This window comes from Colius striatus, chromosome 5, assembly GCF_028858725.1.
Source record: "Colius striatus isolate bColStr4 chromosome 5, bColStr4.1.hap1, whole genome shotgun sequence".
Taxonomy (NCBI): domain Eukaryota; kingdom Metazoa; phylum Chordata; class Aves; order Coliiformes; family Coliidae; genus Colius; species Colius striatus.
The window spans coordinates 27,289,410-27,316,057 of NC_084763.1; the positions used below are offsets into that span (position 1 = coordinate 27,289,410).

The 26,648-nt window shown below is 37.2% G+C and overlaps 1 protein-coding gene across 4 annotated transcripts in view; it reads right to left on the minus strand.

Annotated features, from left to right (window-relative positions):
- HDAC9 (histone deacetylase 9) overlaps positions 1–26,648 on the minus strand; it is a 387,397-nt gene that overhangs the window by 179,187 nt on the left and 181,562 nt on the right. For 3 of the 4 annotated variants that reach the window (XM_061996674.1, XM_061996673.1, XM_061996672.1), the window contains exons 8-13: positions 22,650–22,778; positions 20,112–20,227; positions 14,790–14,912; positions 12,186–12,396; positions 11,561–11,778; positions 747–3,256 (exon numbers count right to left, since the gene is read on the minus strand). In XM_061996674.1, coding sequence (XP_061852658.1) covers positions 2,936–3,256; positions 11,561–11,778; positions 12,186–12,396; positions 14,790–14,912; positions 20,112–20,227; positions 22,650–22,778 — 1,118 coding nt within the window. In that variant the 3' untranslated portion in view covers positions 747–2,935. Of the gene's footprint in view, positions 1–746; positions 3,257–11,560; positions 11,779–12,185; positions 12,397–14,789; positions 14,913–20,111; positions 20,228–22,649; positions 22,779–26,648 lie in introns of those variants that run through there. The other variant, XM_061996670.1, reaches the window with a different exon arrangement.

The window sequence follows — 26,648 nt, forward strand, 5'->3', positions numbered from 1 at the left end:
GAGCTACAATGCAATAGTTTTCTGAACTCTTTTGGTAGCAGTGATTCGCGTACTGTAGCAACAGGGATTGTTACACACTATAAACTACTTCTCTCTGTAGATCTGAAGCAAAGTTCATGGAAGTGCTCAAGTGTTTCTCTGAATTAGGATTTCTCTGTTTCACGCTACTGCTTTAATGCCTGCAAAGGTCACAGATTCCCTCCTTCCCAACGTATTTGAAGGTGGACTCTAGTTTTGCAAAGGTCTTGAATATCTAAGGTCAGTACAAGCTCAATTTCAGATCAGCATCTTTTAGGTTCTAGGCAGGTTTGAGAAATGTCATGCAAACTATTTTGGTTCATCTGGATTTTGGCAAACTAGGAGCCAAGAAACTGAGATTCACCTTTGTCTTTTCTATATAGTACTATATACAACCACATGTTCAAGACAGATGCCACAGTGGGAGAATGAGCATGCATCGATACTATTCCACATTCACTAAACTTGTAATGGCTGATGTAGGATAAAACAAGAGACCAAAAAAAGACTTTGTGTAATTATTGTAAGATCATTGTAATAAAAACCTTTCTCCAGAAAGCTTGAATTGTTTCAACAATGTGTAGCAAACATATTTGTTTATACAAAGCAAAAGCACAACTAAGTTATCAAATTTACACAAAGTCAGATATCTGAAAGGGGATCTTTTAAAAAAAAACACTTTATTTGAGAAAGAAAGAGACTTATATCAGAAGGCAAAAAAAAGGAACATACAAACAGAATATATTTACAACACAAAACAGAAGATCACCTCTAAGGGTGTAAATTATAATAAATACAGTAGATTTAAAGTGTAAGAGACAATAATCAGAAATGTGGTTGTTTAAACCCAGTTTTCCTTTTCACTGGTTCCAGGTAGTTTTTCTGTTTTAACTTTATCCAAATTTGAAAGACTCTGAACTTAAAAGTCCACTAATGTGTTGGGGTTTCTCACCTGAATGACATTATAAAAATATCTTGTGTCTTTCATGAACACGTCTTTGAAGTGATATTGTACAAAAGTCTTCTCATTTGCAAGTTTCTCTTCAGATAAAATGTACTTTAAATGATGCACTATCCCCTCTTGGTGAAGCTGAAGTTATATTTCAAAGAAAATTAAAACTATATGGAATGGGAAAACCATATCATTTCATTTTTTATGCTTCACTTTTTGAATGCAAATGTGATTTTTTTTCATCCAAGACGGAGAAAGATTTTTGTTCAAACATGAAGCACACATTAATATCACCTGTGTTTTCGCAATTAATAAATCTTTCCTGTATCTAAGGAGGCCTTTCACATTGACAGCAACTATTCAGTCATTTGTTTGGAGACCTTCTGGGAAAAAGAATAACGTAGCTTTAGAAGCTGCAACGTTTTGTAAGGAATTTAATAGTATTAGAGCATAATGTAAACAACACATGCTAATAACATTTTAGAACAATTTCTACATTTGGCAAACCAGCTATCTCTTTTGAAATGGGATACTGCACCTTAAAATACTTCAGCTTTAGAAATATAAATATTTTTTATAGAAAAAAATCTGACAAGGATTCCAGGTCAGTTTGGGATTATCCATATTAAAGGAGATCTTAATACAATGAATCTTTAACTAGCTTAACAAAAGTAAACCTATAAAACAAGGTAAACATATCAAAAGGGAATATGAAGGAAATGTTTCACTGGAAAGCTTCCTTAACAATTTCCCTACTCACTTTGTTATTTTCTTTGACAATAAATCAATTCATAGAGTGCCTTTAAAAACAAAGGGAGCACTGCCCCGTCCCCCCACCCCGCATTCCTCAGCACATGAATCACTTGGGCTTCCTGTTTCCATAAGGCATTTCCTGCCCCCCACCCCCAAAATCACTTTTCTGCAGGAGAACAGCGGGAACCTGACAAAGCAGCCACTTAAATCAACAGGGCCCTTCCACTCCATCCAGCCTGGCTCCGCCTGGCCTTACAGCGATGGAGAGGGCCGCCAGCTCCCCAGCTGCACGCATGCACCGTGCTGCTAGGCACTGGTGACAGGCTCGCTGACAAGCTCAAGTTTCCTTTTGCTAACTTGGCATTGTGTACACAGCAATCATTTTAGCATTCGTCCATGAGACCTAGCAGTAAAGGTTATGCAATATTCTATGATTAATCTTCTCTCAAAAAATTGAAAAGCAAGTGATTGGATATCAGATCCTAACAGTAATAATTGTGTGCTTTTCCTGCAATATCCCAATAACTGATTGGAACCTAGTGCTGCGTTCCGCTTCTCACCAGAACTTGCATCTGCTGCATTTAAGGATGTCTCTGTGGACAGTATCATCAAATGAGACAGAATGAAAAATTAACTAAGCAGTGCAAAAAAAGAAAGCAATGCAATTTTTAAACAGTGCCTTGCCTCTTTACATCCATCTCGTATTATTCTCTAAATGATACTTTATACACCAGCCTGGGACCACTGATATAGCAGTCAGTACCTGTCTACTAGGAAAAAATTACCCTAATGTTAACAGTGTTCAAGACTACAATATGATACAGTATATACAGATAGCTGAAAGCAGAAGTCAAGATGATTCAAAATCAGAGAATAAGAATGTTTCATCAATCAGGTCTGGAAACTAATTCCAGTAATTACTGATCTCAACAAGCTAGGTGATACGAGTGCTCTTTCACTAGAACTAAGCGATGTAATGTAATCCTGGGCTAATACAAAGTCTACCAGCTATTACGCAAAGATTTATATAGAGTAATTGACTGCAACAGGCATTTTCTCAATTAGTGGCCATAGGATGAGCGTCACTATATTTTCAAGTGTGCATACAACACTTCTGCCTTTGTTAGACTCTTCGAACAGTAAATCAGGATTTGCTAGATCAGTGAATCAAAACACAATTGCTTATCAAAGCCTGGAAAACACATGTAATGTTCAGATAATAACCTTAATTACAAATCCTGGAGCTAAATCTTTGCCTATTACCTGTTGCATAAAAGCAGCTTGCTCCCCAGATTCCATTTGCTGTGTTTGAACATCCTCATCACTGTCCAGTGGCTCCTCTTTGACTTTCACAGCCCCCACCTGCTGTCCTATTCTGTCATCCACACCAGCACTGCTGCTCTCAGCCCTAACACTGGCGCTGCTGGCGGGAGCTCGCTCCTCCTGCATCGAGGCATCGCCATGAAGCTCTTCTTCGGCTTCCTCCAGGTGACTGCCAGGCTGCTTGAGCTGTTCAATGGACTTAGAAAGCATCTGGAAAGACAAGGGGGCAAACGGTTATTAACTCCTTTCACTGACGCCAAACACCACGTACTAGATTTGCACCAACAAAATTATAGCTTTAGCACTGAAATCATGTAGCTAAGCATTGCTATTCATGTGCTATTCAAGCACAGGAAAAAAAGTTCCTAAAGAAAAGTCACTTGACATTCTGCAGTAGAAAATATCAACTGTGTAGAAAGTGCTGCAAAGTAGTACTAAACTAAGACAGAATAATGAAAACATTACATGTTGCACTGTTACAGCGGGTAGTCAAGAGACATCTGTCTCCCTTCACATTCTTCAAACATAAATGCAAAATTGACTGAACTACATTAAAGTTCATTTTCCATGGAGCAAAATAATAAAGGAACTCTAAGATATAAGGAAATTAGTAAACTGGTTAATATTTTGTTGTAAGTAAATTAAGAAATGTTCAGAGAAGCTACTCTATCAATTAAAGCATGAAGACACTGAAAACCATCAAAGTAGCAGTGACAAAGAGCTGCTCTTAGTCCTCTCTCCTGTGGCACGAAAATACTACAAGAATATCTGTCCATGACTGGAAAAACTACAGCTTTTGTCATGACCAGTACAGGCATCCCAGTTTCAGCAATAATGAAATAACTCAGCTACTCCAGCAATGCTGGTTCTGTATCGTTAACTGCTATTGTAAAGCTCTGCTGAGCTGACAGATGCCTGATTCTTGTGATCAAGTACAGTTTATGTTTTCCTATTTATATGCAGTAAATGTACACCAAAATGATCCAAATGTAACCCAGAATGCCAAAACAGAAAAAAAATCCCCACTTTGCTGAAAAATGCACAAGTCAGACATGTGAGTATTTGCTGGGTCAGGTGAGCAATCATCATTTACGCAACTGGCCCATTTCAGTTCAAGCAAATAAAGATTTGTATCACCAGGGTCAAATACAGGGGAAAATCCATCTTTTATCATTATTCTTACATACTTTCCTCTTCCCAACTGCCTCCCTCTGCAACTATCAAGCCTTTCAAACTGAGTTTTAGCTACTGCTATATGCTGAGTTACTGGATGGCTTGAGTATATCTATTTTTGTCACAAACTGCAGATCATCTAGTTTCACTCTGCTTGCATACAGAAAAATGCCATCCTAGTGAATGGCAGAGTTGTCATGCAAACTATGATCAAGAAGCTAGAGCTGGATTTACAGACTCCCACAAAGCCAACAAGAAGAGCTGAAAGATCTGCTTGTGCATTTCCAGTTAATGCTTTCATGCATACACCTCACATCAGTGCAGAAACAAATTTCACAGTGGAAGTGTACAGGCTTTGGTCACAGTAAATCTTAATTTTTGGGGTGTAATGGGAGTTTAATGGCTTACTAAGAAACAAACAAATCCCTTTTTGTTACTGTAGTAACTGGCAAATCACAAGACATGTATGCTGCCTCTGCCATGCTCTAAGCTAGGGAATCCTTACTGCTGCTACTACTGCAGTGTCTTCTTTTATTAGGAAGCATCTGTGAATCTTCTCAGATCAAACCTATAAATGTCTTCCAGCTGTTCCTTAGGGAAGGAAGTTGACCAAGAAGGAACTGTATTCAGCTCAGGTACGCTCCTCTCTCGCTTAGTTAAACATCAGTGGGCGAGCTCTCTCCATTCCTCAAATAGAAAAGCAAGGCAGGGCTGGCTGCCTGGCTGGCTGCCAGCAAGCAAATACAAGCTGAAACATCTGTGTGACAGATAACCATATACAGCTATGAGAGTCGCTGATGCCTCTGTAAACCATTCCATGTGCCAGTTACTTGACATCAGGTGGGTTATTCTGGAGAGGAAGCCAAGGGAAAATGAATAAATGTCCACAGCAAAGTTAAGACACATATTTAGTTCATTACTGCTCTCCTTTCTTTCATGCTTTTCACTTTTATGTCAGGCCCTTTCTTCTTCACGCTGCTGTATAGCACAGATTTGTGGCTGAGCTTTCCGAGGCAACATATGGTAGACTGCACGTAATTTATATGTGGAACACCTTCAAATAGTCTTAGCATGTACTCAGTGGAGTGATGCAAGCAGACATAATGGGGCTGTGGAGAACAGGGTCCCATTTATGTGCACTTCCATGTGCAGTGTTCCTGTTTTGAGGCCTGCTCCCATCCTACAGGAGCCAGCAGGCGATTTCCTACAGACTCTGGTGACAAGAGCTAAACAAAAATTTTCTAAAACTCTGTGAAATTAAAGTCTTTAGATATTTACACAGAAGATTTTACAAAGTGCACTCATATTATCATATTTACTGTGAAATCTTATTAAAGACATCCTATATACTGTGACTTTAACCCTCAGCCAAGGGACTATGAGGCAAAAATATGGAGCATGATAAACATGAGTGGATGGCATGGGGGGTGAGGGGGACACTCAAAACCTGAAAATCACTCCTGCTGCTCAGTCTGCTAAGCCACAGCTGACTGCTGCATCACCACCAGGCTTTTATATTTGTTCAAGTGCTTTTTACAGGCAGCTTGGCCCCATCTTATTCCAGTAATTACATTAGTAGCATAAATAGGAGACTTTTCTGTTCTCCTAAGTCAGAAACATCTTATTTTATACTATATCTTCTCATACAACCACAGAAAATTACGTATCTAGAAATATGTAAAGATACTAGTTTAGAGTCAATATTTCTATCTTCTCTATCTAAAGCTGGATAACACAGCAGCAAATGAGTCCTGAATGTAACACCGCTCAAGTCCTTTCACTGTGCAGATGGATGCTTCTGCTGACAATGTTTAAATCTTTCACTTTAAATCCCCATTTCCCTGAATTTATCGGTAGGTACCTGCAGGACTTTCTCCTCATTTTAATGCCTATTTTTATTTCCAAAAACTGACTGCTTAATCTGTGTTTTAATAAGACTACAATGAAAAATAATAATAGAACCATGAATTTTTTCACTCATAAATTAGAGTTCTATACATTGGTACTCTTTAACCAGTACATTTAACTGTTATTGCTATTCCAAGTAAAGGAGGCATTTAAAAAAAATGGTTTCATGATAATGTGACTTTAAAAAAATATTTTCAGGAAATTAAACTGTAAGGGACATGCACGAGCCAAAATAAATAACGGCAGCAGGAGAGTAAGCATTTACAGACATCAGTTGCACAGTGTAACTGCAAGAGCCCATCCAAAAAAGACATCAAACACAATCCAACCTGCTAGCTTGTACAGAAAAATTGAAGAATATATATAAATAATATGGACATTGCAACAGACCATTTTATAGGTCCTTCAGTTGCAGATCCTGTCTTTGTTTCTCCTTTGTAATGATAAGCTCTTGTAAAATGCAGAATTTAAAATAAAAAGTCTTTATAGCAAAAGAAAGCACAAAATCCTGCATCAGCTGCCCCAGTGTCCATCTTAAATAGATGGCTGTTGTTTCTAAGGACTCATGCATGTACTTAAGGAACAGACTTTTCTCGTTCTCTCTTCTGGCTATCAGACTGCTTTGACTGGCTATGTATGCTGTTAGCTTTACTGAAACAATTCAGCACCTGCTTACTGTTGTCTCTGTTACTCATGAAATCATCCTTCTTACCTTATGGACTAAATGTTAGTTCTCAATATGGGGAGAAAATGTTTTGGGCATTTTTCAGCTCCAAACATAGCCAACTGTTGCTACCGTTATGTCCAAATAATCCCCTGCTATAAGCAATATTTGAAAGAAGAAATGCACTGCCTTTCACCTCCAGAAGATGTTAGTCAGATGTGTAAACTGGTAGGCCAAAATCTCAGTTGTGGTATATTTAATGAAACTAGATTTACTTATTACAGCTGAGCCTGATCCAGTCTTCTGTATTTCACTAAATACCATTCAGAGCAGTGAATGATTAGTCTGAGGTTAACTGTATCTTTTCAATATTCCTATAGATAAATAATTTTAATATTTTTCCATCAATAATTCAATAGAAACTTCCATATTATTTTTAATTTTTTAAAACCAGATATTAGTCAATTATGATTCCCATCCAAAGCCCAAATGTATTTTCACTTTTATCTATTTTTTGGTATGTTATTTTTAACTTCTCAGTCTTGGGCAGTCACTGGCTCCCTACACAAAGATGCCTTAAATCAATCAACATCCTAGAATGAAAACTGAAATTCAGGTACTCCTTATCTAGTCTATCTTTATCTATACTGCTCTCATACTTTAGTGCACACTACCAACTGCTCCATTATTTTAACCTTTACTACTCCAATAGAGAGCACGATTTTACTACCAAAACCAGATTGTCAAAATGCTATGAACACAATATTTTAAGAACATATGTAGGGTTTCCACACTGATAAATAAAATCTTGGTCCTAGTGAGGGCAGTGCTTGTTTGACTTCAACAACGGCTGGCCTTTGTTAATCATACATGATAAAAAATAAGCTTTAAATTCAGAGGGTTTTGTTCACATACTCTTCATATTATGATTTCTGAGATTTTCTTGCACATATACTTCTGCTAAAGGCTTTGCACCTACATTAGTTAGATAAAAATCATGCTTTTTTTTCCCCTGCAAGTTGCAGGGTCAAAGCTTTCTAGATATAGAGACACGTAAATAACATCAAGATTTTACAGTTTCTATTGTAGTAGGGGTTTTTAGTACCTGATTGCAATAATTTTAACTGTGGGATTCAGACTCTAAACTCCCTTTATTAACCAGAATGAAGATCTGCAATGGTGGTCAAAAGGTCTTATGAGGAAATAAGCTGTCGTTTGGACAGAAGTATATTAAAGCTGACAACGGCAAAGCCGATCTTCCTTAAGACAAGTGGAGTTCAGGTTACTTCACATTCATTATTAGTTTTTCCCCAAAAGCTAGGACAAGGGCTTCTACCAACTTTTGGATGTGATGTCAACATTTGCAGAATGTTTTCAGAAGGTCAGTGTACTAGATCCCGCAGGTATAAATGTCAGACTTCAGTGGAGACGTATACCATTTCCCACATCAAAAGCCTGTCATCTGACAGATGACCAGAAATAATCCATAGGGGATCTTCTCTTTGTTATTAAGGACAGAAGCACACCTCTTGGCAATGATTTGTTTCTGTTCAGAATGGAAATGATCTAGGGGAATTCTTTACCTCTGACCTATGTTAGATTTTGCTTGTTATCACCCTCACAGCAGCACTGGCTTGCTGCTGAAGTATATTCTTTTCTCAAAGAAAAGAAATGGCTTTTTAATAGAAGATAAACACAAGATCAATGGGTTAGGGAGAAATTTGCTGTCTTCCTCTTTTTGTTGTCACAGCAAGATGTCCACCAAAAAGATCTGACAAAAAACTGCTTTCAGGGAGTGCTAATCCAAGTGATATCATCTTAGTTTGGGCCAAACACTCAAACAACAGGTACAGTTCAAATATACTAAAGTCTTAAGTACTTGAAGTCCTAAACAAAAGAAGGAGAGAGAAATGGGGGGCAAATAAAGATACTAACTTGTTCTAAGCATTTGATAAATTTGCATTTCACATTCTTATCAGCTTAAAATAGTTCTGGTCTTTCTCATGAAAACTTTCAAAAGAACGTTTGAATATTCTTTTTTAAAAAACTCTTATGTTTTTCATGACTGAAAAGGAGGGAATTATAGCAATTATACAATCTATGAACAGGAGAGCAAGGGACAGAACACTGGAAAATAACAAGTGTATGTGTTCACTTGCTATATGCCCAAACTTGTCCTGAGAAATGAGATGTTGGGTTGTCTTGCTATATTGTCTAGAATATTAACTCATTTAAGGTTCAAACACCTCTGCTTTGCAGAGTTTAGTCTGATTGTAAAGCCATGCAAATAATATAATGAACAATTAACTTCAACCGTGAACAGAGGCAAGTTTTACAAAGTATATTCCAACATGTTAGCAGAGTTCAAAAACCTTATGTAGACACAGATGTTCAATCTGAAACTTTAAGTTAAAGGGTTAAAGAATATAGTTTTTAAATTCAGTACTTAAAAGCCACTCCATGATTTGATCTTTTCTCACTCACCTATAGGCTACCCTTAAGTTTATGTTTTTACAAATCAGGTTTATTTTTAAGCATGTAAGAAAGCCCCCTGGCAGAGAGGACAGATACGTGATTGGAGCATTGACATTTTTCAGTAGAATTCATCACAATGGTTCTTCTGAGACTGGTGCTGAAGAAGACACTAGATGCTGCAGAATGTAAAGACTAATAAACCACATACATCCTGAGATAACTCACTGCTTCAACATCTGCAGCACGAGCCTATTCCTCCTCAGGTGTTTGCTGCTCCAATAATTTACTGTGCTCCTGGTGAAAGCTATCTGCTCTGGGAGTAGGAATAAAGGAAACTAAGAAGATATTGGGGCAAAGGAAGTAGTTTATGGAGATTCAAGGCAGCAAAAGACCCTAGGATAAATCTACAATTCTACTATCTACATATGTGTACAGCCTATACTGTGCAGAAAAAGAGCTAGGTTCATTAGGTTTTAAGAGATTGAATTGGTTTTTGTCTCTTTATCACAAATAACCAGGTGAGAATGAAAGCATTTTTCAAGTATGAAGAAATTAATCTCCTTAAAATGTATTTTCATTGAAGTTTAACCCAGGAAAAAAAAAAAGTTACTAAAACAGGTATTATCCCAAACCAACTACAGCTTTTTACTTCCTTATCCAGCCTAGCTCTTGTGAGGTCCAATGCATTCCTAGTCTTATGTGACCAGGAATATGTTTATGTGACTCAAGTTTAATTTTCACATTCAGGACAAATGTGTCTATATGCCACAGCACATATCCCCAACTGCTATGGCAGAATTTCTGTCAATAAGCATATGACCTAACAAAAACATGTCAGTGACGTTCGTTGATTTGTGAGGAATGCATTGAACTGATTGGATTGTAGTGAATACCCACAAACAGCACAAAGACTCTGTACTTTACCAGTAAAAATTCTTTTATCTTCAGACAATTGAGGGCAGGTGAAATATTTTCAAAACCTGAGGCTACAAGATATACATATGCCATCTTGATTAAACATATGGAATGCATACTCAAAGAAAAGCCAACTGGAGTCCTAGTTGAGTAATCAAAACACCCAAGCTGAGAGGGGTTAACATGCAAGGATCAGCTCTGAACTTTGAAGTTTTCTGGTCTTCATTTTTCCTAATTAAGACAAGGTTTAATAACCAAAGCACTGTACAAACTATGTACTTAAACTCTAGGTTTGTTTCTAATTTTGTTGGGAATTCTTAGTAGATTCCAGAGAATCGGGACCCCCTGGAAAGTTCACCCAGTAAGGTGGATTGATTTTTCTTTTTCCTTTTCTCTTAGGTACAAGGGCTGAATGCCCACTTTTCATCTTTTCCTCTTTGCCATTGCTTCTTCTACACAGCTATTAAGTAATCCTCAAACAAAAGAAAGCAATTAAAGATGCGTGATTAATATCTCTGAATTGCTAGAGGAACTCCAGCAAGTAACTTCTAAAAAGATATGTAGTAAGTGTAGAAAAAATGTTACCCAGATAAAAGCATTTAATTATTTGCATATCATCATTTTAGATGATTTTCTGTAGAAGTGTTAGCTCCTGATATATTTATTCAGCTTCTGCTACTCTTTGTTTATTAATGGGTGATCCCTTTTTTCCCCACCTCCACCTCAGAATAAGGTGTTATTCTACAGGTAGACTCAGGACGCAACTCTACCTGATGTTAGCAATACCACATTCTTCTCTTTCTCCTTACATGTTATTTTTATATCACTATATAGATAACAAACTTTCATGTTACTAAAGACCTAAAGAGAAAAAGTTGGTTTGATAAAAGATATTTAAAAATTTATCCAGATGTTTAATAAGTTACTACACAAAAAAGATAAATTTAATCAGCTGATTACATTTACTCTACGTACTAGTCCACAAAGAGAAAGCTTAAAATACAATTCAAAGACAGCTGAATGGAATGATTGCTGAAGCTCAAAAGCACACATTAGAAAGTTGGATAGAAATCTGGTAATCTTTCAGTCATCATTTACCATTCAACAGGAAACCACTCATAATCTAAATCTGTAAGATGCTTTGAACCCTAATTTGTTAAATTGTATTCTTACTGATGTCAAGAATGACAAACTACTCGTAGCATATTTCAGAAGCTGAAAATTAAGATCGGTACAAATGTATACACCAACTATGCATAAACAAGATACTTGTGCAAGAACCCGACTACTGTCCATGACCACAAGGCACCAATACCTGAATTTTCTTCTTAGTTTTCAACCTTTAAGTTTATTGAAAATCCCTTACTTTGCGAACTCACCTTATTCATGTGGATCTGCTGCTGGTACTGTTTCTGTTTCTCCAAAAATTGTTGATGTTGCTGCTGGATGACCAACTGGGCCAAAGTACTCTGAGGAAGGGGAGCTGACTGCGTTCGATTCAGTGGTCTGTGTCGAGGCAGTTTGTGGGCAGCTCTTATGCCAGGTGAGACTCTCTCCTTTGCTGCTAAAGGAGACTGTGGATGAAGAGGAACTGCTCCTGCAAAACAGGGACATTTCACTCCCATGTGAAGAATAACAAACTAATAGCTCTAACAAGAGAGAAAGCTTTCAGTGAGAAGGGGGCTGTATATTGCAGAACTTTGCATCAGCACTGATGCAGTGGGACGTGTACCACACACCTTGCAACAATGGGAAGTCCAGCAGCTGCAAAAGAATGTGATGAAGTAATCATTTTGTCTTTTCTGTAGTCACTGAATTCTTTTAGGCTAACAGTAGAATCACTACAGGGGGAAAACAAAGACGTCGTTTTTTCTTCCCCCACTCTTTCACTTTTCCCAACAGTTAGGATGTACAATATCTGTATTACCGCATTTAGTTTAATGTGAATACAGATGTCATTAAAAACATCTTAAATTATTATTGTGTTGAAGACTTGACCATTACCAGTCACAAGAAGTTTTTGCTGTCTCATTTGTTCCTTCAGTAAGAGATGCTGCAAGAGAGCTTGGTGGCTGCTATTTGGCTTTCCCTCCAAAGTAAGGTGAGGATGGGTTGAGGACGAAGGAATGTTGCCCCCATATTGTCCAGCCAAGGCCACTCCTTGTCTGACCGACTGTGTCTCCCCCTTGTGCTTTTCTTTGAATGATGACGAAGCCTGTCAAAGAATAATGGCACAGGTAACTGCTTTTCATCGACGTGGCCCTTTACGTCTCTGCTAGTTTATATGGTCTTATGATAAACTTTATGAATATGTACAGAATAAAAAGTTAACAATCCTATCTTACACTTTCACTGTGTGACAAAAAGGGAGGAAGAACATGCCAGTTAAAAGTTATACTGTGAGAAACTGAGTAGTGAAACCACTTGAAAATAATCAGTAGTAAAAGCCAAAGCATAACGAACTACTAGTAAAGAGCATTATTAATGAAAAGACAGGACATATCCTTAACATTCCTAAAGGCCTTCCCACAGCCTTCTGTACAGGAAAATAAGAGATCAGAAGAACGAGTTTCCATTGAGCTTGGAATAGGCAAAGCTCAGTTTTTCACATAGCTTTCCACCAAACAGCAAGCCAATCAGCAAAACAAAATAATTACCTGTAGCAGCGGGAAGCTATTACTTTTCCTGGACCACTCCCTGACTCCCTGAAGGACAGCATAAATAAAAGTTTTACCCTTCACAAAGTAAATTTGTATAGTTAATCTCTCATCTACAGAATCACCAAGAGCAGTATGTGTGTGTGGCATTTTGAAGTTCCTTTATAAATCGCACAGTTATTGATATAGAGCTTTTGGAAATTCTGGCCTTTCAGCATTGCAAATGAACTTTCTATTTCTTTATTCTTTGTCTACTTTATAAATAATTCATAAATGAGCAGTTAAAGCAGAATAATAATTTTTAGATACAGAATAATACCCTAAAAAAAATAGGCATTTTGAGGCTTGCAGACAACCACTTAAGGTATGTCACGGCAAAAGCACTATCTCTGATAATCTAAATTCCATAAATTCTAATGAGGCAAGATTTTCACTAATATTTCTTGGATGTATGCTTACTTCCCACTCTGCTACAACCCTTTCCTGAAAAACAAACACCAAAGTAAACTTTACATTTAATTTGCAACTGCTTATTCTGGTAACAGAATAATGAAAAAATATTACTTGCATAAATCAAACTTTTTTTTTTCTTTTTCTAATGCCAAAAGTAGTATTTGGTGTTAGCTGGCCACATCAAAGATCACATGATTTAAGTGAGAAAATTAAATACATCCTCATTTCCATTTTAAAGCTATAAACTTTGAAGATAATTATAACTTTTTGTGAAATAGCTAAGAATTTTTTTATTATATCATCTGAAAAATGAAGCACTACTTTTCATCATCAGTGCAATCTCCCAATCCCTTAAAAACAACAATTTTCTTGTAAATAGCTCATGAAAGGCTTCTAGAGAACTGATTTAAAGCTTACACTGTTTTCTTTGCAAAGTTCTATACCTGATGTTAAAATGCTGGATTGCAGCAACATACTATTGGTAAGAAGAGTAAATGCACTATAGAACTTTTAACCTTTAACTTGAAACTACATTTAGCACTGCAACTAAGTAGCATTTCTTGTAAACTACAGTGGATTGTATAGATTTTTTTCTGTTTTAACCAATGGAAAGCTGTAATTACACCCCTAGTATTTTTAGACAAGTTACCAGTTCACATTTGAAGAAATTTAAATTGCTAAAATTTCTTCAGATTTTATACACTTTTGTATGGAACTACCACATAACTTATATTGGTACACTATTTTTACTTTTTTTTTCTGGAAACCAGAAAAGGTAAGTTTTGATTAGTGCCAATATATTCAGGTATTTTACTCAGTGTCTAGTGTACTGTAACTAGGCCTAGATCTAAAGATCCTGATCCATCTGCATGGATTTCCATACATATCATGTCTGTGTTTTCATACATATTAATCCAACATTTAGCTCAATATAAAGGTGATTGCTGCAGACTGAACAAAGGGCACGTGAATATACTTCGTCATTAAAATGTTAAGTGTTGCTCACATATTATCAATTTTGTCTGATTTGACAGCATACCCCTCAAATAACAAACCTAACTACAGGAATACTAGACTGTTCCCCTCCTATGCTCCAGCCCATCTTAGGTTGCTAACAGAATCACATAAAAAGTAACAGGTGTTGTACTTTAACAGGTAGAGAAGATCATATAATTTGAACTTTTATGCTAAATTATCTCCTCATATACTTCTGTCCTATACATCATGTCTGAAATCTGTTACCTGACTTGTAGACATAAATACAATACATGTGGCCCGTATTTTTAGCGAAGCTCCACATTGGCACTTGTTTATTTGCAATTAAGAATGATTATTGCTTTCAGGTTGTGTCCTTACATTTTCAGATGTTGCCCAATGCAAAGAAAGGTCTGGTTCCTACCCTGAATTGCTTACAATCCAAAATGCTAAAAAAGAATAGTCAGAAAATAGGTTTTCTGGAAGCAAAAGTAGACAGAAAGGCTCCAGATTGGTCACTTACACTGATTTGAGGTTGTACTGCTGGAAGTCCCAGGGTAATGTTAGGCAGAGAAGGGGACGTGTACAGACTCAACAAGTTCACTGATTCATCCTGTATCAAAAGGCGTTGCTGCGAAATCAGATGCTGGAATGAAGGGAAAAAACAACAGAAGTATAATCTGCAATCTTTTTATCTTAGTTATTTTATTCTTGTTATCCTGCTACATTGAAAACCAGTTATATATCATGCACTGGTTTGCATCCCAGTGGGGTTCCAGATAAGGAAAAGTACTGTCCCGGTGAAAAATCTGTTGATATTTCTTAAGAAAACAACGGATGTATGTCTGGGATTATTCCTTGGTTAGTAAATCAAGTTTCCACGCAAAACCAAAGCCTATACCATCTCTTCTCATCAGCCTCTCCACAGCTCAAGATCAATTCTTCTCATCAACTGCACTCTCACTACTCAGTGTGAATTTAGCCAGTGAATTGAGTATACCTATTTGAATCAAAGGTGGCACCACATCTACCACCGTAAAAAAAATGTCTCTCTCTATGCATATATACAAAACCAGTGTCCTATCATTCTCTGATGGTGCGATACCCCTCGCAGTCGTCCCAATTCCCTTCAAGTTAAAATCTTTAACACTTCTTTTGAAGCCTTGCGATATCATTTTCAAGGACATGGGATTGCTGATATATTTTTAATTACTGTCAAGAAAACACCCAGACATTCTACAAAGGTCACTCTCTGCCTTTCTATTCTAGATTCACTGGGAAGAAACATAAAAACTTACATTACCACAACAGAAATCTTTTTGAAGCCTTTGCATTTTTGCTTTAACAGTCATGTTTTTCAACATGTGGTCTAGCATAGTTACTTGAATTACATTTTCTGTTTAACTCTTGCTTCCCTCCCAGAACTTTTAACACAATAAGAGCTACAAAGGTCTTATTAGACTTAGGAACTCTGGCATGATATTGTCCCCAAGGGAACAACATCCTTGAAAAAGAATACTCTGTGTAACAGTATGACACAGTGACTGCTTTCTTCCCAAACAAAAAGCATATGGGACTCCAATAATAGACCACCTCCAAGAGGGATACTGCACACTCGGGCTTTGACTAAAGTAAATATAATAACTTGTCAAGCATGTTGTGGGGAGCTGTAGGTTTTCCCCTGGACAAACCTGGAATATCAATTAACTCTGTAAAATACTTTCTGCTAATACAATGCAACTTCAGACCATCAATGAAGAGTGGTCAAGCACAAAAACACAGGATGTTATTCCAAAACATAACCTTCCTCATACAGTTTGTTTGGAGATACGACCTATCACTGAGACAATAACAGCAGAATTCTATCTCCATAATTTTCTTTAGTACCTAGGGAATAGCAACATGTAGCATACAAAACAAAGCACCTTCACTCGTACATCACATTAATTCCTGTCTAACAGTGTCTTGCCTTGATAACACCCACCTTTGACCGTGAGTAAAACCAAGTATGTCAAGACTATGGAGATATTTGAGGGAGATTACAAAGGTTTAACCCCAAAAAGTCACTGCAGAAGCATCCTAGAATATAATCAAATTTGTAGCAACTGCAGCACTTACACAAAGCCACTTCAAAACTATACATTTTCTTTTTGGTTTTCACTATGTCACTATTACCTTCTAAGATTTGAATTAACAAACATAACAGTGACAAGGTGTGTAGCAGTGAAATGCATTCCCCCATTAAGGTCAAGCCTGATTGTTTCATGTGGTAGAATCAATCACACTCTATGTCATGAGAGTCTAGTGTTGAAATCAGGAATTTTAATAGTAAGGGCGTTTCCATGCCATTTTTTAGTATCGCTAATAATCATCCATTTTACATTCTAGTAAGTAAATGATTTTTTAAAATATTTTCAGGTAATATTAGCCTAAGAGTCAGTTAAACCTCATGTCCCAAAATAAGCTTAGTTGTCCACCTGCACAGGGCAGGGTCCTGTGCATGCTGCGGCAGAACTGCACAACCTCAGCTGCAGCTTCTCTTTTTACACAGTTGACAATATCTTGAAACAGAGGCACAAGGTGGAGCTGCCCACAGTGCCATTTGGCAGTACCATGGCTAAGCTACAGTCCTCATCCTACATGTAGACTTGATCAGCTGGCTTGGCACTCAGCTACCTCAAAGAGCAATTTGCCCCGCTTGCTGCTCTACACACTTACTCACTGGGTGATGGATCCTGCTTCCTGATGCCTAAAATAGCCTGCCAAGCGAGTTACCCTCCTTCTTAAAATAGAGTACAACGACTAAATGTAACAGTGCACCGTGATCAGCAAGTAACCCTTATTAGTTATTGTACGTCTGTTGTGCTACTGGGACCTCATGAAAAGTAGGAAAACCTATTTCAAGTGTGCTTGTTTATTGGCACACTTATATACTAGGGAGAGAAGAGGAGGGAATGGTTTGGTTTCAGTACTTCTCAACTGTGGAGTTATAGCAAGGTTACCATAGCTTTGAATATTCACAATTACACTCTTTATCTATTGAGGCTTTTGGGGTGTATTTTTTTTTAAGTAAGTCTCACCAGCTGGTCAGAAATCTACATATTTTTCCACTAGCCACTTACAAAGAGCATGTCAAGTAGCTGAGTATTAAAAACATTGTTGTGGGGTTGCACAAATCAAGTATGTTTATCTACCATGTGTGTCATTTATATCTCCTGTATAATCAGATAACATTCTAGGAAACAATGGTCTCCAAAGCACAAATGAAAGAAAGGAAACGATCTGAAGCCTGCTTACACCCATCAAAACCTTTCCATTGCCTTCAATGGCTTTTGATCAGGCCATGAATGACTAAAATTAATCATTTTACATGACTAAGGCAGGTCGTCCTTCTGAACTCAAGGGACATGCTGTGCAGGGCCTCAATCCTGCTTGCATTTCTCATGCAAGTACGAGTTCGCCCCAGCACAGTAGGTGACCTGAAAGTGTACGACATGCTACAAGAGACAAATAGCTACTGTGGTGAACCTTGATGATACTGGAGACAACTGAGCCTAATAAAACCAGCATTTTATTTATAAGGTGCAATTAAAATCTTGAGTTTAACCTTAAAGTTTCATATAATGAGGCCAGCGTTTTAACAACTGGTACTGAAAGTACCATTAAGGGAACTGTGATAGTAAAAGATTATCTGCAAAAATGTAGCATTTGCAGAACACCTTTACTCATTAAAAAAAATATAAAAGTTGACTTACCAGATTATCTGCTCTGGAGGGTTAACCACTTAAAAGTCTTGTTACTCAAATAGATATGACAAATGTACTTTAAAAATCTGTTTCATTAATCATAATGCTCTGTCTATGCACTAGAGTGTAATCATTTACAGTATTGACTCATGTTTTACTGCTAAGTGTCTCTCTGTCATAGCAACCCGCTTTCCCCCAGCAAAAAGTGTTTTATTTGCTGCCATGAAAACTGTGGCTCTCCACCCACTCAGATATGAGCACAACACTTACTGAAAATGTCACAACAACGCTTATGAAACAACAGCAATGTGAGTCATGCAGCAAAACAAGTGGTATTTTGGAACACTTATCCTATTATTAGAAAATTCTGTACTTTGTGTATCTGATGAAAAATTGATTAGATATATAGCCTTTGAGAGCTGGCAGCTATTGTGAAACTAGAAAAGAGATACGTAGGAGTTTGTCTGCAGTTAAACTACCAGAGAAAATCCCACTGAAATCAAAACGCACTGAAGCTGAGATTTATGGAAAAATGTTTGAGCCCACAGGACTGTAGTGTTAACAGTCAAGCAAACAGAGAGGTAAAGAAATCCTCAACTGGACTCAGAACTGGAAGTGCATAGTTTCAGCTTATCACACTTCTAGTGAGCAAAGTGACTTGACTCCAGCATGCAGAGCTCAACTAATAAGGGAACATTTTAGGCCCATTTGAGCATCTGTAATTGTATGGTGGGGCTTCTAACTTCTGATATCTGAACACAGTAATGGCAAACGATATGCAATGAGGTGTTCTATTAATAAACAGAATGTAACTGCTGGCTGTTGCTAAAACATTTCCAAATCTCCCCAAAGAGAGACTGTCAGCCTAACCAGATGGGATGCATTTCTGATGGTGGTTCAACAGTGTGGGCAAAGGCCCAGAAACTGTAACATGCAAAGTAACAAGCACTGTCTCTCAGTCTGACGTACTACTCCTTTTGCATTTTGTAGCATCCTCAAGCCAGTAAAAGATCCAATTGGACCAGATTAATACCCACATATTACAAATTTCTGTCTAAAACATTCCCAATATTAAAAAATGCTATTTAATTCCACTGAACTTGGATCTGACCTAATCCAAATAATGGATCTTACTCTGCATCATTTAAATTTCTTTGCAGTCACATTCAGAAGGCCTATGAGGCAAGACCACATGTTAGCCATCAATGCAATTTTTTTTTTTCCTTTTTGGTTACGGGCCAGAGAGAGGCTACTAATCAGTGTGCAGAGGTCACCCACCTGCCCCTTGGATCATAGTTCACACACACAATTAATTCATTATGGGTAAAAGTCACTGCTGGAGGTTGAACTGCCCATTCCAGGTTTTTTTGAGTTGAATGTCCTGCCACTGACCTGGAGAAACAGCTCCATTAGCTAAAACTCTGATAAATCACATTTTCTTACGCAATTTTTCTAACATAAACCAGTAAGTAATAGAAAACTTTGCTACAAAACCAGGAATCACAATATGCATAAGCACAATTTACAGAATATTGTGGAATTTGCTTCTTAGCTGCATTACTTTATTCCCCTTTACAATACTGCCACGGACGGCATGACTTTGGCATGTCGTCTACGCTAAATGAGGTTTATCACAACTGATTTACCATCTGCATTCCTGTTGTTATAGGCACGTATGTATGAAACAGAATAAGGAGTAGTTAAGATTCCTTCTGTGCACAATCTTACTTTGCAGAACACGTCTCCAAGACTCCTGGCACGTCAGTTATGTTGGTAAGTATTGACGTGATAAGAAAACTGAGTTACAGTAAAATAAAAGGCAGATGTGAAAAAGGATTTAGTCATCTAACTCCCTCCCACTCTTTCGGTAGCACTACTGCTGCTTTTGTTTGGACTTTTGTTACCAAAATTCTCCTTAAGACGCAGCTCATATATCAAGATGTATCTGATATGTAACATAACATCAGCCTGCAGTGTTATGTTATCTCTGACAATTGTATCGTCTGCAACTACACTGCTTGTGAGCATGATCAAAATGAAGTTTCAAATCTCTCCAGCATCAAAATCTGAGCAATTATTGACCCATTAAAGAGTCTTACCTCAGCTTGAATGTTAGATGGCAAAACTGAGGCTTCATTTTCTGTTATACTGCTCGTTGGACCATTGCTTGGGGAACTGGGGCCTGATCCAGGGGAGCTGCTACTGACTGAGGATTCTGAAACACAAATTAAGCATACATGAATTCCACACTGGAAATGAAAACATTATCTGGATTAATTGTATACTCTTTATGGCATGAAAAGTAGCTATCAGTAATGTTATTTACTTACACTAAAGACTTTTAATTCATCAATCATTTTTTCTGTTTTGTTTTTACAGTACTAACGAAGAAAGACACTTCTGGTCTTTCCCAGTCTTATCTGTCTGCTCCATAAACAAAAAATTTACCATTGATTTTTCCTGCAAAGATGACACAATAGTCAGTACCAGGCAGAGACACAGATATAGAACACGTAATGAGTAAGGAGAAAGCCTTTTCTTTTTAATTGCAAAGAGCCATGCCTCTGTAAGAGATCCAAATGACAGAGATGGTAGGCTTGCAAAGGTTAATGATAGCATGTTGTCAATTCATGAGGCCTACTGCCATTTCCTTTCTGTTTAGAAAGGAGGTGAGTCTATTGTGAACTAACCATTACACACGCAAGTAATAATGACAAAATATATACTGCTCTCACTACAGCTTTGGCACAAGCCTAATGGCTATTTAAGACATACAAAAATCTTAAAACAGAATTTTAAAAGTTCTATGTTAGCTTGATTTAAAATTACCCAAGTTCTGTCCAAGGCAAAGAGTTGCCTGCTCTTGTATTGAGTTCTTCTAATCCGACACTGATATAAACTCAAGTAATGGAAACCGTTAAAGATAGAACAGTGCAGCATTACTGCTTGTAAGCTTATTTCAGGGCATAGCTTTGAAATTAAAGTATTCACACAGTTAAAATAATTAATAGCTAAATGTGGTGGTAAATATTCTATAGCTACGTCTTTGCTTCTTCACTCTTTCAGCCTCAGTTCACATGTAAAAATACATCCTCACTTTGACTGAAAAAGACTTCCTAGCTGTTTCTTAGATCTGTTCCTCTTTCCTACTACAGATGACTTTGATTTACCAAACTGAATCCTTACCCAGCTATATCAACTAGTGGGGCAAACGTCTTGCATCACATTCTCACTAGTTTTCACAGAAGAAACACAAACCTCCTTTTTTTTCCTCATTTTTAAAAAAATTACAATAGCATATTTTGTATAATTTAGCACTTAAATAAAGGGCTATATTCAGTTAAAAGAATGGATTTTAAAAAAGAGAAAAGGGCTCCTTACAGAAATGTTTAATCAAGGAAGTTTTGATTACAGAACGTGCAAAATGCCATTTAGTTGATATTACTAACTATAATGGCACAATCTGTAAGAGTTTGAATTATTGACTGAGCTAGAACATAACATATTCATTTTCAAGTTTCTGCTCTTTCCATAGCTGCAGAGGAAAACTCCTTCACTTTATACCTTACTCGTGACCATACAAGATATAAAGAAAACAGCTAAAACTAAGGAAGCAGAAATCAAGAATCTTACAAGAACTTCAGCAAATGGAACTAATAAATCAGGTATAAAAAAATATCATTTGGAAACAATTTATAACAAAATTATCTTCTTATCTTTCAAATCAACAGAAAAAGCCATGGCAACCTATTAATCCTAAGGATTAAAAAAATAAGAGGACTTTAGAGGCTTTTTGGGAACTCATGCAATTCTGCAAAATAATATATGAGACAAAACTTACCACTCTTCAATACCAAACATGTCAAAGAAAGCCTTAGCATCGATGGTTCAACCACACTGTCACTTTATAAGGGTAGGGAAAATGTTGAAAATAAAATAACTTGATGACAAACTTTTTTCTTTGCTTTTTCTTCCCTTTTTCCTGCATAATTCTGTATTTTTCTTGCTAAAAGTTCCCTTTCATTAACTAAGAATACTTGCTATTTGCTATGACCAAGAATATGCCACTGAGTATGTATATGTTTCAACTCTTTCTTCACAAAAGAAATAAAGCTTAATGAGTTCTTTTATCAAAAGCAACGAATCTTGACATTTTCAAGAACAAAAACCAGACGGATAGAGCTAAACACAAGATTCCAAAATGTCCTTGATTAACCTAAGTAATACCAGACAGATATTTTTGCACCTGCTATTAGCATCTGCATTTTCCACAGGAGTTGGGAACTGGGAGATGCATGACCCCAAATGCTGTCCATGTACAGAATACACTATACTTGTTTTCTCCTTTGGTGTCCCTTGTCACCACCAGTCTACCACCATTCATTTGTTAATGTACTCGCTGTTGTTAAGTACTGGTTTCTAAGCTGGATCAAAAGTATGACTTTAAAATTGACAATAACTTTTTAGTAAAGTGGTAGAAAGCTGTACATCACAAGCTGTTTATACATGGCTATTTATTTAATGTAGTTTTCTTTTCAGCAGCAGGACTTTTTTTAGTAAACATTTTCAACTCTAAACTACCACCACTATTCTGCAAGCAGTTACAGAAGACAGAGAATTTCTACATTCTTAATTACCTGTCACCTCAAAGAGCCGCTTCTTGAATGAACTGACATTTCCATCCTTCCTCCTGAGCAAAGGACTGCTTCTCCTTTCTGCCACCTTTTGTTTTAACCTTGAACGTACCTTCAAATTAGGCTCTGAAGCTGTAAATGAAGAGAATAAATGATTACAAATCAAATTTCTGCTTCATGTCAGACACCATTGACATTCCTTGTAGGACCTGGTCTGAGATAGAGATTTTACTGCCCATCCTCCCAATCCATCCTGTTGTTCGTTGTACAACTCCTTTATAGATTGGAGGCTAGGAAACACAGAGAGAAGAAGAGCTTCAGATTCCAGTATTTTTTTCATCCCATTTTAACTCTGAAGTTACACTTTAATTATTAGTATGGTATGTATTATTTAGAGATGAATGCAACTTTTATTCTACATATCTTTACCTCTCTTGTAGGTGAAAGCTTGGATGGAAATACAGCTTGGAACTTGAAATCTTATAATTGGATTATAGTCTGATGACAGAAATAGAGAGAAGTCTCCACTGGTTCCTTTTGATTTCTCCTAAAAACATAAATTACGACAAGCCTTGCTGGCAGAACATTTCTTGGTCAGCAATTTTAGGCCCAGAACTTCAATGTTTTCTGAGTAACACACCAAACAACTAGATTTATGACAGTGTCTTAAGAACGTTTACACAGAAAAATACATGCTCTGAAAATGAAGTAGTAGGATTGATTCCCAGAAAACCCAGGATTATATTTAATGCACCTTGGGTAAGTTCCACCTTTGTCTCCTAAATGGACACCGTCTTTCCACATGAAAGCCAGAGATAACGCTCTGCTGTGCTTTTTATTTTGTGATCTTTTTAGCATGATAAAATGTGTCGTGTACTCATTTATCTGTTCTTCTAAGTAAACCCTCTATCAAATAGACTCTTAAGAGCTAGCAAAAGACAACTGTGGAAAAGAATTTGTATGCATTGCCTTTTCTGGAACTGAGGCTAGGCTAAGCAGTATCTCAAAATACAGAGAGCTGGAAATTGGTATCAGTTCTCTCTCCTATGTACAGACATAAGCCCAGCCTCAAAGAAGGAGCATGAGTTAGAAGAAAAACAAAGTAAATTAAATATTCATTCAGTTCAGTGTTTTACCATTTGTCACTTCAGTGCAGCAACTCAATCCTACACTTCTAATTCCAGTCCCTGCCCAACACGTAATGTCATGTATCTTTTTCCTGCTCTCCCACTTGTTCCCTTAGGGATGGGGACATTAGAAATGCTCATGTGAGAGCAAAGGGGCTGCACCTCCACCAGAGAGTTGCTGTAACCTGCAGTTGTGCACCAGCCCTTGGCATGCACTACATCGCTCTTGGCAAGTGCTCCTTTCTCAGTGGCCTGTGCCTTGGGTACATTTCAGACCAAGACACATAGGCTAGCACAACACCAGAAATCTTTAACAATAAAAATATTAACAAGAAATTTAGGGTTTAGCACTTATGACCATTGGTTCTAGCAAGAGAGTACAGATAACTTGTTCGCTGTCAAAGATATCATTTGCTAAGAAACAGAAAAAAAACCAAAAATATAACAATAGGCTAAGGTTACACTATATGCTCTCACCACAGATCTCATCAGGTACAATGACATTTATAAGAAAATCTGATCACTCCTTCTGCACTTATGGTTATTTTGATTTATATTATCCTGTACTCTTAAAATTTAGGAGAATGTTTCCACACCCATGACAGATTAATGTGATACAAATCCTCTGCAAGACTCACTGGAGAAATGCTCCACTTCTGTATGAATTTCATGCTCAGTCATAGCAATTGTCCTTTTCTTTCTGTATCTGAATCAATCATATAAACAGAGAAGGCAGACTTTGACGTCTGTGTCTGAATTTATGAGCCATCTGAGAAGACAGCCCTTGAATGAAAGATAGAGATCATTTTTAAATGGAAATAACCAATTTTAAAATGAAAAGGCACAGATTAAAAAGTAAACTTCAAAAAAAAAAAGAGTCAAGGTTTGAGGAGTGTGTGCTTCAAATACTGGATTTTTTAATGTCTCCCATGAAACACTGTCATCTCCTAACATGGTATCAGCAATGGCTCATTGGCTGGCAATAAGAATTCAGGTTTCAGTGCACTAAATATAAGGATCTAACCAATTTGAGGATGTCTACTCCAACCAACAAAAGGCAGAACTAGAAAGTGGTTTCTTGATACCCATCTGTGGCTGAGGCTTTGACTTTATGTGTGACTGTAGAGGTCATTGTAACACCCTGCAACACCTAAGCTGAAGTAGAATCATTGTTGACTGCAATGAGTATGGATCACAACAGCAATAACACATCTGTAATTTTCAGTTCTCTTCTGATAGTTAAAAAGACAAAATTAAGTATTTTAAACTTCAAGGATAGAGCTGTGGACTAAAATTATAAATATGGGTACACATATATATATTCAGTTAGATTGCCTCAAATCACATACATAAGACTATTTAGAAATTATTCTAATCCTTTAAACTCTGAAATGCAAATAAGTGAGCAAAAAGTGAAAATAAATTTTTCAAACTTTAAAACAAAACAAAACAAAACCCCAAACTGTTCCCCTACTATGTGCAAAGCATTTGGAAAGCCTTAGTAGCAAATGGTAAAAAATAATTACCATTACTTGTCTTAGGTTTCAAATGAACATTTGGTTCAATCCTTTAACTACTGTTTCTTAGAAGCTGTCTACAGAGAGATAATGCGCAAAATAACCATTTTGCATTAGCCACTGGTGATAAGTATTTCTGCTGCATATTATTAGTACCTTTGCTCAGTTTAATTAATCCACAGCTAAGGCTATGTCCACCACCCAAAGGCATTCTCCATGTGGAAAAGATGTGTATTTGGCAGTGCCGAATAACTTCTGAGGCTAAACCTTTACTCACCAACTTGCCACAGAGTCCCTTCCTCATGTAGATACAAGCCTCTAAGAATTAACCTTTCTTTGCTCCATTACTACCACAAAATGACTGAAAAGACCTTCACATAGTCTATTACTCTATGTGGTGATCAAACTGTAAACCAAGACACTGACTCAGTATGATAATTAATGCATGTAGCTAACTTTCTGTATATCAAGCATTCCACTGGGGTCCATGACTCAAAAGTAGATTAATTCTACCCCATCCAGGATATGTCCTGTATCACCTGTCTGAGGAAATGGAGCCTCTTCTAAAGCACTGGAGTTGCTGAATGAGGTAGGGCTTGCCAGGTTAGATCCCTGCAACTAGAGTGGTCTGAATCACCCGACCAAGGGTTCAGAATGCCAGAGACAAGAGGATAAACAAGAGGACATGGCCAGGAATGAGTGTGGCAGATAAGGAAAATGGGATTGCAAGTTTTCATGGCAGCAGGCTAGTAGCTGGGCTACTCACCTAAAATCCCTCTAAGCAGCAGTATACATCTGGTCTAATTGGTCACTGTCAGCCTAGCCTACTTGCTCCATAAATCTTTGCACTTCTACTACATTTAGCCCGTTGGAACAAGTAATAACCAGTTCCCACTTGTAGAAAGTGCAAATGTATTATTTGAGAGTGTTTTGTTGCTAAGAAAACAAAAACACACAGCTATTTTCTCTGAAGGGCACCAAAACCCATGTCACTGATCTTGATGGGCATCATCTGATACTTACTTGAGTGATTCACTTGAGTGGATTTATGAAAAGACCAGCATGAAAATGATTTTTAATGTAACTGCAGCATAATTTGGAATAATGAGGTGTCACAGTAATATGGTTTCTTCAGTCTCACTGCTACTCTCTGGTTTACTCTATTTTTACTGCTGGTTATAAGGAATCAGTGTTACTCTTTAAATTACTGTAAATGGGAACAACATATGACAAGTACAGAAAGTATTCATTTAGACAACAACAGAAGATATCACAGCTAACCCAAGGATTGGTTACCTAACCCCTTTGCATGACTTGTAATTATCTCTACAGAACTGAGAACTTTGGTTCTACGTGAA